Source organism: Copidosoma floridanum, unplaced genomic scaffold, assembly GCF_036245765.1.
Source record: "Copidosoma floridanum isolate Cflo_tuat_1 unplaced genomic scaffold, Cflo_Japanese_pri ptg000034l, whole genome shotgun sequence".
Lineage (NCBI taxonomy): Eukaryota > Metazoa > Arthropoda > Insecta > Hymenoptera > Encyrtidae > Copidosoma > Copidosoma floridanum.
The window spans coordinates 6,603,290-6,618,581 of record NW_028321911.1 but is presented as its reverse complement, the minus strand read 5'-3'; the positions used below and the strand labels follow the sequence as shown (position 1 = coordinate 6,618,581).

Genomic DNA, 15,292 nt, shown 5'->3' with positions numbered 1-15,292 from the left:
CTGCTCTAGTCCAAGGTTAGAAGGCTTCTACTCGAGCTCCCAGTCGAATCCCAGCACCACTTGAAAAAGAAACGGAGCACGATACATATGTGGTTTCTATCTCTCTCTCTCTCTCTCTCTCTCTCTCTCTCTCTCTCTCTCTCTCTTGCTCCGCTGGTGAGTGTGACTGGACGTGCCTCTTGCGTGCTCCTCCAGGTTTGTGCCTTTTCTTGTTTACTGCCGTGAATTTTATTCAATTTGTTGTAGATTCGCTCGCTGGTAGGCTCGCGCAACTTTTGAGCAACTAGCTACGGGCTCCTTCAAGTAATCTGAGCCACGGCGAGCTTGAATCTACAACGGAGGCCTTTGGAGGTTAGGAGACTTTCCCGACTGACTTTTGCTGCTCCGTTGGGGGAGGCATCGCTTGCATCCCTACATTGTAGTGTTGTTGCCGAGGCTGAGTAACGTCCAGGGTGTTGCGGTTGAGGCCTGGGACTGTCTGTTGGTGCCATTTGTGTTGCTGCCGTGTCCAGCTGTTGGTGCATCATCTCCGAGGCCAGGAAGTGTTGGGGTCGGGAGGTTGTCTCGGCTCGCTCAGTGGTGACATCTGTTGGCTGATGCTGGGTTGCTGTTGCTGATAGCTGCTCAAATGGTAACCCATTATTACATGTGCTGCAAATTGACGACAGGTAATGGTAATAAGGGATTGAACAGTAAGACTCTATTAGCGGCCTCGAACGATATAGATTGGCTGAGAAAGCATCTGTAATAAATGAGCACATCTAATGTGAATTCTAAAGGTAGTTTATTAAGTTGTGCTGACTACTTTATATTTTGTACGGCATTTGACCGTCTTATTGTTAATTTGTTCTATTGTTTTACCGATTTGTTCTATTGTTTTACCGTTGTATAGTGATTGCGTGCTTGGTATGCCGGTTCTGTACTGTTAGTCTACCCTCTGAAATTTAAAATTATTTTAACACGTTCTTCAGAGCTATAAGTAAACTTAGTGTGCTAGTGTAAGTGGGTATTTTTATGTAGCATATTTTATGTCATCGTTTGTGTATTTATCTATCTGTTTAATTTGTATACATTTTTAGCGCCTTACTAGCGTACCGCTTTAATGTGATTAGATTGTTTTTGTTAAGTTTGACAACTTTGTGCATAGATGCTGGGTGGGGTTGTCTTGTGTTCCGGATGTTCGCGCAAGGTTTCGAGTAGTGGTAGGACTTGTGATTCGTGTAATCGATCTTATCATAAATCGTGTTTTGTTAGAATACCTCTAAACACGGGAACCGACAATTGTTGTGCCCGTGCGCTATCGGAGTCCGTGCGTCGTGCCAGACCTGTGTCCTCTCGTGCCTTGTCTCAGCCTCAGGTTGACCGACGCTCTCGCCAATTTGACGTTGCTAGGGGAGTGGTTGTACCGTTTGTTCATCATTCAGATATATCAAACTTTGACTCCGATATGGATTTAAATGTGGATAATATTCCTGAGGGGGCGAATGAAGGTGTTGCCTCGAGTGCATCTGGTGATGACCTGCCCGTTGGTTGGGAATCTTTCTCACCCTCGGAACAGTTTGCCGTCCTTTTTAAGGAAATTAGAAGCTCCAGTCGGTCGGTTCAAGAGTCCATCAAGTGTGTTGAGCGTCGTTTAGACGACCATGAACGCCGAATTGACGAGTTGGAAGCGTCAAATGCTGCATTGAGAACCAGACTTGATTGCCGTGATAGTGTGAGGGAATATCCTGACAATTCCGCCGATGAGTTGAGAGTAACGGGGTTGCCTCTTAATAGGGGGTATGACCTGTCTGAGGTTGCAAACAGAATAATGATGGTTCTGAGTTTGCAGGCCTATATGTCCGATATTATTGAGGTTCGGCCATTGGTTAGTAAGCGTGGGGAGGGGTTGGGGCTTGGTGGTGAGGGTGGGTTTGGCTCATTTGCTATTTGGCTTAAGTCATCTTTGGCACGTGACTTCATTCTGCGAAAAAAAAAAGCGTTCGGTGACTTGAAGTTTACAGAGCTCTATCCGGAATTCACTGGCAACAATTTAATAAAGCTTTATCCAATGTTGTCTTCTGCTACTAATTCGTTATTATTAAAAACTAAAGCCGCAGCAAAAAACCTTAATTACAAGTACGTTTGGGCTAAAGGAAGATATGTTTATGTTAAGCGAGATGATCGGTCGGAGCGCCACTGTGTTGCCTCGGAAGATGATTTAAGATCTCTCAAATGACGGTCAAGATCTAATGTTTGTCGGGATGGTGTGGGGGTCCGTGGTTTTATTCGTATCGCTCAACTAAATGCCAGTTCTTTGCGTGAGCATCTTCTTGTAGTGCGCCTTCTTCTCGAGCAGAAAAATATAGACGTGCTGTCGATCTCAGAATCTTGGCTGACACCGCGCCACTGTTCATCGCTTTTCGAGTTGCCTGGTTACACTCTTGTGCGGAATGACAGGAGCCTCAGAACGAACAATGGGAGGCGTGAGTTTATGCAGGGTGGAGGTGTAGCTTGTTATATACGACATGATTTGTTCTTTCGGATTATAGCGACACCGCAAATAACGCGTCTGAATGAAACTGAGTACATGTTATTGGATTTACGGCCTGGAAGAGGGTGACGTATGCTCTTTGCGTCTGTGTACAGGCGTCCGAAGGGTGATGTTCTCACTGATCTTTTTGGCACAATCCAGGCTAGCTCGGGTCGCTTCTCAGATATTGTAATAGCGGGTGACTTGAACTCCGATATGCTGGGAGACGATTACTACGCGCGCCACCTGCGGCGGTTGATTCTTGAGAATTCGATGTACCTCGCGCCTACAGGAGCAACGCACCATTGTCCGTCGGCCGATACTTGGATCGATGTGATAGTAACAAATTCAAGTGAAGTGGTGCGGTCTGTGATGTCGTCTGATGCTCCATACATCAACGGTCACGATTATTTGTACATAGATTACGCTTTGAGTGAGCCATCGGTGAGGGTTTTGCCACGGATTCGTGAGTTTCGACACTTCTCGGCTGAGGATTTCTCGGCTGCGGTATCGTCGGGGTTGGCAAGGGTCGATGTGGATGATGGTGTGGACGTGGACACATTACTTTGGCACTTCCAGGAGGTATTGAGGTCGTCTCTGGATATCCATGCACCGTTGGTGGAGAGGAGGCAGCGTCGTAGGCCGGCGCCCTGGTTTAATGCGGAATTGCGTGAGCGTTGTAGGGCGCGTGATCGTGTGTATAGGATTGCTCGCCGCACAGGTGATCCTGGCTGTCTGCTGTGGTATCAGGGTCTGAGGTCGGCCCTGAAGCGAGACATAAGAGAGGCGCGAGAGGAGTATCTGCGTCGTGCCTTGGAGGGTGCACGGGAGCCATCCCAGCGATGGAGTATTCTCCGTAGATTTGGAATAGTTGGAGGCTCACAGCGATCACCTTTGCATTTTATTTCACCCGTGGTGCTGTCCCGGCACTTCTCGGCGATGTCTTGTACTCACTTGCCGTGCACTGTGTGGGAGCTGGAGGGTATCTTGAGTGATGCTGGTGCCCGGCCTGACGGCTTCTCATTGGCTCCGGTGTCGTTTGTGGGCGTGTCTCAGGCGATGGCACATTGCATGGTTCGTTCACGGGGTAGAAGCTTGGATGGGCTGTCCCTCTCATATTTTCGTGGCTCTCTTGCCGCAATTGTGCATTTCCTCACCAGCCTTATCAATCGCTCGTTTGAATCTTGCAGGTATCCTGCACCTTGGCGTCGGTCTGTGATTGTGCCACTCTGTAAGATTGCGCAACCCATTGGCCCTTCTGATGTGCGTCCTGTTGCGAATATGGCGCATTTTGCAAAGGTTCTGGACGTTCTTGTGTCGCGACAGGTGGTGGCTTACTTGGAGGGTCAGAGACTCCTTTCGCCCATGCAATCGGGTTTCCGGAGGGGCCATAGCACACAGTCAGTTCTACTTAAGTTGACGGAGGATGTTCGCGTTGGGATGGAGGCCGGAAAGGTCACGATTTTGGTGCTGTTTGATTTCAGGCGTGCATTCGATTCCATCAGCCATGTGGTCCTGCTAAAGGCTATGAGCAGGATCAACTTCTCTCCGGACGCTATTAGGTGGTTCCACTCGTACTTGTCTGACCGATCGCAGGCCGTTGTTGGGCTGGATGGGGTGCAGACTGATTTTCTGCCGTGTACGTCGGGTGTGCCTCAGGGCTCTTCTTTGGGACCAATTTTGTTTTTAATTGTAATAGATTCTATTTTGGCGGTGCTGTCTCATAGTACGGGCATACTTTTTGCTGATGATTTTCAGGTGTATATGCAATGCAGGCCTTCAGAGATTGCTGGAGCTGTGGGCAGGTTCAATGAGGATATCGGGAGGGTTGTAGCCTGGGCATCTGAGTTTGGTCTTCAGCTCCACTTTGGAAAGTTGCGTGCTATGCTTCTGACTACTTGTCAGAATTTAATGCGAATTGACGTTGACGCCATACCTCCTTTGCTGGCTGATGGGAAGGTGATTCCACTTGTTAGTTCGGTTAGGGACTTAGGGGTGACGTTGTCGAGTGACCTTTCGTGGAATGCCCACGTTGCAGCAATATGCTCAAGGGTACATGGTGTGTTGTATCGTCTCCGGTATCGGGGTGGCACTCTGTCATCCCGACTTAGAGCTGCTCTTGTTGTGAGTCTTGTTGTTCCCCACTTCGATTATGCCTGCTTAGTCTACATGGGTCTTTCAGGGTACCTGGCCACCAAGCTCAATCGTCTGTCTAATACTGTTGTTAGGTACATCTTTCGGTTGAGGAGGGATGCATCACTCTCTTAGTACTATAAAAGGCTGGATTTGTTACGGCCAAGCTTTAAAAGGGAGTACTTTCTTGCTGTGTTTGCCTATAAACTCTTGGCCTCGGGTGAGCCTTCGTACTTGTTCGACTTACTCCCTCGATTTGCGGATGGGCTCCGTTGTTCAGCGCGTCGTGATCGGCCGACATTTATGATTCCCACTGCATCGCTATCGTCATACGCATCAGCCTTCTCCCAGAGACTTATGCGGTTGTGGGATACTATCCCACTAAGTATTAGGCAGGTTGATTCGCTGAACGTCTTTAAGATGACTCTTTACCGTTTTTATTTAGAAAAACAGGGGGACTGACTACTAAGCACGCTTATGTTTGAGATTGTAAGCTCTACTAAGTCATTATGGCAAGACTGAAAATATTTTGTTACGATTAATTATTACTTGTCTTTTTCAAATCTAGGGTATACTGTAAATGAAACTAAAATTAAGTACGACCAAATGTAAATTAACGAATATATATATATATATATGTATAGATTGCTATGTTAAATTGTCGCCGTTCAAACTAAATCAAAATCTGTAAAAATTCTGTAACTTTTGTTTAATACTGTCGATTATAACATTATTAAAAAATCTTTGTACTTCAAAAAATTGCCATTCGGGTGTAATGCCCTTGGCATGAATAAATTAGCTTTCAAATCAAATCTCTCTCGTCGAGCCCACATGAGGATTATATACCCTGATAAGTAAACATACATTAATTCCTACGTATTTAATTTGTTACTTTTGAAATAAATGAATAATTTTTTAAACAATTATTTCATATTTTTTCAAAATTTTTAAATATTACTAGTAATTTTTTGTACTGTAAAAATACAATAATTAATTTTTGTTGTACTTTATTCTTCCAAAATTTTTTTATTTGTGATTGGAGTGATTTTTTGACTTAAAGACGTTCTTTACATAGTTTTTGGGGGAAAGTTCAGAGAAATGATAGGAACGCTAATGTGTACAGTAAAGATACTAGTTCTTTTTCTTATGTGGATGTACTCAAATACATGCCTTTACGTACACCTCATTTCCTCTTTTTTAATTTATTTGAAATTTAATTTGTGTGACTATTTAAAAATTTGAGAGGTTTTTCTAAAAGTAATCTTTTGTACCCAAAAAATTAAGAGATTTCTACAAATCATATAAATGACATTTGATGTAATTTTTTTATATGGTTACATGTTAAACATCTATTTTTTTAAAATGTATTATGTATAAAATAATGGTACAGTCAAACGAGCTGCAATGTTCGTGGGTATTTCTTATGCTATTTCAGTATATGTTTGACGTTCGAATAATATCTGTCAAAAAAACTTACGTGTGATGAACGTCCTAAAGGGACATTCACTGGCATGCAATACTACCCTATTGAAGAAAACTATACTACAGGATGGTTTTTCTTAATTTTCTGTATACAATCATATTTTGGGTATTAAATATAGACGAGAAATAAGTGTGGATTCGTACGTGATGGATGTAAGCGTGACGTTACAGATGTAATTAGCGTAGGCAGTAGAATGTTGTTCTAAAATCACCGGAAGATTTAATGAAAGTGCACAGTCTTGGACTAGTCAGCCTATATATTATTTTTATTATATTGTGCCGTCATATATTGTTCATAATCGTTAACTCATTAAACATTAATCAAAATCACACTTACTTTACGTAGGTGCACTAATTTCCACGATAATTGCACCACCTTCGTACACAATATTGTTTCATAGAAGGTATTTTTATACTCAAAATTATATTGTTTGCCATATAATTTTAAAGAGTTATAACTTAATACTTGGGTACCCAAGCACCCACTGTCCACTGGTTCTGTATTTTTTTACGCTTACTTAAGTACTGTGTACCAATGTTTAATTCGATTTGCTTCTATGTATAATAAAATTAATTAAAAAATTTATTTACTCTGGAGCTTTTAACAGACCAAGCACGTATTAAAAGATTCTTGAAGTCAAGGGAACCATTATCTTAATCTTGTAGACGTTTATTAAGTTCTCGTGCATCTCGACAAAAACAAATAGTCCTATTACTTTTAACAACTGATCGTAATGGGCTTATCAATAGGCTATATGAACATTTAATCATACCTCACACAAGCATGCTCTTAATTTCATCATAAACTTGACCCACCAAACGAATTGGCATCGAAAAAAAAAAAAAAAAAAAAAAACCATTTAAAAAAAAGTCATTTACAATAAGACTGTGTTTATGTAAATGTTACCCATAAATTTTCGGATTTTTGCAAAAAATAAGACAATATTTTATGAGTAAAGACCGGAGGGACTTCTTGTCTTTACTTGATAGTCTTGGAATATCAGTTGACTTGTCTTTAATTTCGTTATTTGACGATTATGAATCTTTAAATTTGGTAAAATATTTATTTCGGATACGTATCACATCGTTGCCTGAAGATTAATCGCTAAAAAATGGCACTAATTCAAAACAATGTTCTGTGTCAATTTTTAGGATATTTTTTCTTATATCAACAACTAATTCCATGCCCTTTCGACTATCGACAAGTATGATGCAATCACGTAATAACTACGAGGTAACAAAAAAATCAAGTGTTAATTCATGATTTACAACTTAAATAACGCTGCCAATTTGTCGTTTGATTCGTGCTGGATTTTCTCCGACAAAATCCGTTGCTAGTACCTCAAACATAGAGAAAGATAAACAATTTCTAAATACTACCTTATACTTCTGAAAAAATGGCGCTGATATATATATGTGACCTTACAATCTGTATCGAGTAAAGCTCCAACCAGTGTATTTGAAATTTTTATTTTTATTTTCGGGCATTCCGATAAATTTTAGCTTGTATTTGAGTCATGAATAATTGGTGCATACTGAATTTTATCAAGGACCTCATTACGCTCTACCAACGAAAAAGAGTTAATTACAACATTACTTAATGGTCCCGTTACTCCCTTATCAATACTCAAAGACTGAGTGGAAGAGTCAATTTCATAATTAAATTTGTGTCCACAACTTACTATTGTAAAGTGGGGACATACATAATTGACGCGACAAATTGATTCGCAAACTGTCTAACTGTTTTGTATTAAATAGAGGCTCTGGTTACGTGTTGTGCCTAATTATATAGGTAGATAACATAATCACTACGTGAGTGGTTTCATTATACATGATAATACTCCAACTCTAGTTCAAGTTTAGTGATAGATTGAATTTTTTCGTTTTAATATTTCTGATAAAATCTCGTTACAAACATAGGAAAATCACCAACCAAATCTGCAACAACTTATTACTAATCCTCGGCTGATCCTTTTAGTGCCTGTTTTACGACATACTTGAATTCATTTGGTGAAATGAGCATGCCTTTCGTAAAATCGGTTAAATTGCAAATATAACGCATTAGGTGATCAAACAGCATTGCTGTTAAAGTTGGCAATTTCGTCTTCAAGATCAGCGTAATTCAGCCTCCCACTTTAAGGACAGACTCTGGCGCATCCCTAATTCCATAATTTGGTATATTTTGTACAGGTTGGTATGACTTCAATTGAAATTTAATATGCGTGAGTCGTTGTCATATAGATTTTAAAGTTGGCATAGTGTTATGGTTCCGATTTGTACGAGACACTGCGATGCTTAAGTTAAACGGAAAGTCAAAATCAGATGCGCACCCATCGTTAGATACTGGTTAGTTGCACATATTTCAGTCACTAATCAATTCGTTTCAATTATCATGACAGTTAACGCTGAGATTGCCAAGATCTATATTAAATCTAAGGACCCTCGTAGAGATAATCGTATTATTACTATTGATGTGTCTTTTATTCTAATTTTTTTTTCACGTACCTCCTTTATTTATCGGAAGTTCTTAACTCACGCACAATAGTTTATCACCCGGAGACCACACTAATGTTTCTGAATTGACGTGTGAGTATTCTTTCACTTTTTCGATATACCAAATATCAACGAAGCAAATCTCAACTAGAACTTAAGGGTGGTAGGCCAAGAAAGAAGTTTTGAAATAATTCGTAACTATACTCGTACATGGATATAACGTACTAGACTGGTTATGAAATGACACAAGCAAACAGATTCCACGTAGAAAATGAAATCAATCATTACCACTGCCAAAGAGGGAAAGCCAAGAACTTTAAGAGCGAAAGTGCAAGGCAATTGAATAAAAAATAACGCGATGAAAACGTGCATAAGGCTCAGAGAAACTGCTGCGAGCGATTGCTTCCAAAGTAGTCCCCAGGCTACCACCTTTAGGCTGATTTAACAGGCAACTAATGATTCTTTGAGTCGTAATGGCTTGAGTATAGAGCACTGGATCTTTTAACCTAATAGTTGTACGGAAATGATCTCTTTGTATTTGAAAAATTGCTTGCTGCTACTTTCAGTAACTTAACCACTTTTAAAGATTTACTGAAACTAACGGTGAAGAAATCTGGAGCAACATGCTTAGAGCTACATGCCTTTTAAAGCAAGCATTGCAGAAGCTTTTTAAAAAGTAATTTTTCTATAAAAGTGTTATTCCAATAAGCCTACGTAGCAATATTATCAAGTGCATAATATGTATCGAGAGTATATGTTTTTTTTAAATAGCATTCACGTTGTAGATAGACCATAGCTGTTCAACATCTGATTTTATATACAAGCATAGTATATTGTGTGCAAGTCAAAGCATACCCCGTTAGCTATACAGTATTTTAGGAGTCTCTCACATGAGGCTGTAGTGAACATTTTTGTGTATTTATTTATATAAAAAAGCTACCTATAATCTTTTCTATTGCCTTTAACTTAGCTCTTTGCTTAAGACAGTATAATATAACTGATGTGCTGTTATTCCCGCGTTATGGAGGTATATATTAAAATTTAGTGAGAAAAAAGTGAGAAAGATATGTAATAAGAAAAAAAAATTATTACAGTAAGACAATCATTTCATCTCTCAACAGTGTTTTAATTTGAATTGAGCCTTACAATTTTTAATACTGTTTTCTCTTTATTATAAATCTAGGATCTTCTTTATCAATTTGAGCAGTGTAGTGTTAAAGAGTAAATTATTTTTTCTTATTTAAATAAGTCAATGCATGATAATTGACCCAACTGCTTTTTCTTCAATCAAGGCCTACTATTCTAGTAAACTTGAATAAAAAAAATAATTGCTCCATCCTAACAAACTCTGTACATTTATGGCTTACTTAAAAAGTGATTTTATCAGACGCCCTATAATGTTAAGACTAATTTTTTTATTATAGGGAATAGCAAAGGCTTCAGTATCCTTAAGTTAAGAATAATGTATAAATTAGAGATTTTAACTTTTTAGTACCTTAATTAATAGTACAAAATACAGAAGTCACTTTAACTGTGTCTATGTAAAAAGGTTAATTCTAAGCCCATCGAGAATATTCAATAAACTTTCAGTCTCTTAACTAAAAAGCAAATGCTTTTAATATCAAAGTTGAAAGTGTGCAATTTTGTTGATCTATAACATTTTTAAAGTGCCAAAAAAACTTCAATTATTTTCAGCTATTGACGAGAGCAAAATTGCTTTTACGTATAACTTAAAACTTTTCTTTTTCCTTCATCATAAAGCAGCTGCAAACAAATACCCTCACGCATTGTTTAGTATTTTAAACTATTGTCTTATGACGCGTTATCAAATTATCAGACTTAGGAAAAAAAAGTTTATCTCTAAGAACTTCTATGATGATGATGATGATGATGATGATGATGATGATGATGATGATGATGATGATGATGATGATGATGATGATGATGATGATGATGATGATGATGATGATGATGATGATGATGATGATGATGATGATGATGATGATGATGATGCTGATGATGATGATGTTAATAATGATAGTGATAAAAATAATAACGATAGAAATGATAATCATCATTAGTATACTTATGATGACGATTCTGATGATAATAATAATATTAATAATTATGAAAATAATAATAATGATGATGATCATAATAGTTATGATGATGATAATAAAAATGATCAGAATGTTGATGATGTTAATAATAGTGATGATGTAATTGTTGATCTTGATGATAATAATTATAATATAATGATGTTTATAATGATAATCATAATGATAATGTTGATATAGTTGAAAATGTTTATAATAAAAATAATTTTATTGTTAATGTTCACAATAATGATTATAATAATAATGGAAATAATAACAATGATGGTGATGATAAAAATGATGATGATTATAATCATAATAAAGACATTAATAATATTGATATGACTTATGTAAGCACAAAGTCCTCACAACAGCTTAATTACAAGATGCTTTTATCACAAACATATTTTGCATTATATGTTTAATTAGATAATATATTACGTTTTAAAATCCTAATAGAACTAAGAATCTACAATAAATACACATTTGACCAATTTTTTTGAAAAATGTAAGTCTATACAGTACTCTGTATCTTCTGTTAAAATAATAGTTCTATAATAAAATAGTATATTTAGAATAATAAGTGTATATTTTCAGGTATTAATTTGAATGAAGAAAATGTTCAAACTGAATTCAAGAGTTTTTCTAATAAGTTGCCTCCTTTGCCATGTAAGTAAATCAAATCATATGACATTTCTTTATAATTTAAATGCTAATTCTTCAAAAACAATACAAGTAACGTCAAAAAATGTAAAATACCACTCCCTTCTCGTGTTACTTAGAACAAGAAAAAAAATTTTAAACTTAGAATGAATGTAGTAAATCATCAAAAAAGTAATTTAACCATGGCCCTATGGTAAAAAATAGGCAATACAAAGTCCGTTTTAAAGCTTACGAGAAAAATATTAAAAATGATAATCATGATGACAGTAACAATAATGATATAGACAAAAATAATAACAATACTAACAATAGAAAAAAAAATAAAATTTATAATTATACTAGCACCGCAAATAATACAAATGACGATGGTAATAATCATTAAAGTTTAAATTGTACAGGTAATGATTATTATGGTGATAATGATGGTAGTAATAATGTATATGATAATGACTATCATATTGATCAACATGGCGCTGTTGATAATAATAATAATAATAATATTGATAATAATATTAATAATAATGATAAGAATAATAATGATAATAATGATAATCATGAAAATGCTAATGATAATAATAATGATAATGTTAATGGTAATAAAAATAATGACAATGATATGGATTATGATGGAATTGATAATTATAATATTAATAATAATCAAAAGAAGAATAATAATTCTAATAGTAACAGTGAGAATAATAATGATAACAATGTTAATAATGATAATGATAATAATGATGATGATAGTAATGACGATAATAATGATAATGATGATGATGATGATGATGATGATGATGATGATGATGATGATGATGATGATGATGATGATAATGATGATGATGATGATGATGATAATGATAATAATGATGATGATAATGATAATAATGTTAATAATGATAACAATAATAATAATAATAACGATAAAAATGATAATCATTATTAGTAAAATACGATAACGATTATGATGATAATAATAATATAATTAATGATAAAAATAATAATTATAATAATGATGATTATAATAGTTATGATGATGATGATAATAAAAATGATGAGAATGTTGAAAATGTTACTAATGGTGATGATGTAATTGTTGATGTAGATGATAATAATAATAATATGATAAAATTTATCATGATAATTATAATGAAAATGCTAATACAGTTAAAAATGATGATAATAATAATGATGTTATTGGTAATGTTCATAATAATGATTATAATAATAATGGGAATGGTAATAATGGTGGTGATAAAAATGATGACAATAGAAGTCATAATGATGACATTAATATTATCAACGGTTATAATATTGATAGTAACAATAATAAGGATAATAATTATAATGATAATGATAATGATTATGATAATGACAATAAGATAATTTTTAATAATAGTTATAATAATAATAATGATTATGATGATGATGACAATGATAATTATAATAATGATGATAGTTATAATAAACATGATAATAATAATAATAATAATAATAATCATAATAATAATAATAATAAAAATTATAATAATGATACAAATAATAGTAATGATGTTAATAATACAAACAATCATAATAATCAATATGATCAAAATGATGATAATGATGATGATCGTAGAAATATCAATAATATTAATGATAATGATAATCACATTGGTGATAATGACGAAAGAAACAATAATAATAATGATAATAATAATCATGACGATAAGATTTATATTAAAAAATATAATAAAAATTATGATTATATTGTCTCGTATAATAATAATAATTATAATTATAATAATAACAATAATAATAATGATCATGATAGTGCTAGTAAGAATAATGAAAATAATTATGACAATTATAAGTATAGTAATAATGATAATTATAATGATGAAATTAATACTGGTGATAATAATGATGTTGATAATGAAAATAATGTTAATGATATTAATGATAATGATACCAATTATGATGATGATCATAACGATTATAATAATTATAACAATAATAATGATGATGAATATAATAATGATATAGATGATGATGATAACGATGATAATGATGATGGTGATAATGATAGTAACAAAGATTATGATAATGACTTAAATAATGATGTAAGTTATAATTATTATGATGATAATAATAATAACGATAATATTACGGATGGTGACAAAGATAGTTTTAATAGTAACAGTAAAAATGATGTTGATAATGATGATGATAATGATGATGATGAGGATGATAATATCGACAAGAATAATCATAATGATGGTTATGGCGATGATAATTATAATGCTGATGGCCATAATGATAATAAGTTTAAATAAACGACAGTAAAATGATAATTATAATGAGTTTCATTATTATAATTGAGTTTATACTTATAATGATAATGATAAAGGTTTTGATGATAATGAGAATGATGATGATCATAATTATGTTAATCATGAAAATAATGTCAATGATAATGATGATTATAATGATGATAATGATGATGATGATAATGATAATTTTAATGATTATAACGATAGTGATAATAATGATGATAATTATTAGAGTGCTTAAGACGATGTTGACGATAATAATAAAGATACTTAAAATAATAATAATGACCATTATTATAATAATAGCATGATTTTACTAACTATAATAGTAATGATGTTGATACAGCTTACGATAATGATAATAGTTAAGATAATGAGAACAATTATATAAAAAATTATATTTATAATAATGATAATAATTATGATATTAGTAATGATAATGATGAAACTAAAGGTTTTAATAATAATAATGATGGATACAATTATAATGATTATAATAATAATGATTATGATGAAGGTAACAATGATAGTTATAATAACGATAATAATAACTATATTGTAATTTTATAATAATCATTGCGCTAGTTACTGTACTGATAATATTAACAATAATGATAATAATAAATAGAATAATTATAATAATAATTATAATGATAATTTCATGAAAAATATGATTATCATGTTAAAAAAAATTATATTAGTTTTAATGATGATAGGTACAAAGATGATAATGATAATGATGATAACTATAAAGATGATAATGATAGTGATAATGTTAGTAATAGTACTAGTAATAATGAAGATGATGATATTTATGATAATGATGATAATAATTATGATAATGATGATAATAATAATAGTTATGATAATGATTATTATTTAAATGATGATGTCCATGATAATAATGATAATAATGATGATGATAACAAAGATGAAAATAATAATAATAATGATGATCATGAGAACTATAGTTAATGATGTTAATAAAAAAAATTATATGTTAATAATGTTATTGATAGTAATGATGTTATTGTTAATGTTAATAATAATTATTGTAATGATAATAATGATAGTAATGATGATAATAATGCTTATGATGATTATTATCCTAATAATGCCAAAGATAATGTTAATGATAATGATGATGTCGTTTTGGATGCTGATGATGATGATGATAATGGTAATAGCGAAAATGATGATAATGCTGAAGCTTATGATAATAATGATGATGATAATGGTAAAAATCATGAAATTTACTATGATTATGATGATGTTGATACCGATGATCATTACAATGATGATGATGGTGATAATGATGCTAATTATGATGATGATGATTATGATAATTATAAAAAAGATAATAATGATATAAATAATTATGCTAACGATTAAAATAATAGTTATGAGAATAAAAACTATTATGGTGATAAACGATGATAATAATGATAATAGTGATGATGATTATAACGATGATGATAATAAAGATAATGCCCATATTGATTCTGATTCTATTGATAATGAAGATGTTAATGATGGTTAAGATAAATATCATAAAAATGATGTTGATAATAAACCTTACAATGATGATGATTATGACGAAGATA

The 15,292-nt window shown here is 33.5% G+C and overlaps 1 protein-coding gene across 1 annotated transcript in view; it reads left to right on the top strand.

Moving 5' to 3' along the window:
* The first annotated feature begins 1,447 nt into the window (after positions 1 to 1,447).
* The window catches only part of LOC111643201 (uncharacterized), a 43,278-nt gene continuing 29,433 nt past the window's right edge, over positions 1,448 to 15,292 (top strand). The window contains exons 1-4 of the mRNA XM_089597574.1: positions 1,448 to 1,871; positions 2,319 to 2,465; positions 2,532 to 2,565; positions 2,629 to 4,740. Coding sequence (XP_089453700.1) covers positions 1,448 to 1,871; positions 2,319 to 2,465; positions 2,532 to 2,565; positions 2,629 to 4,740 — 2,717 coding nt within the window. The remainder of the gene's footprint in view (positions 1,872 to 2,318; positions 2,466 to 2,531; positions 2,566 to 2,628; positions 4,741 to 15,292) is intronic.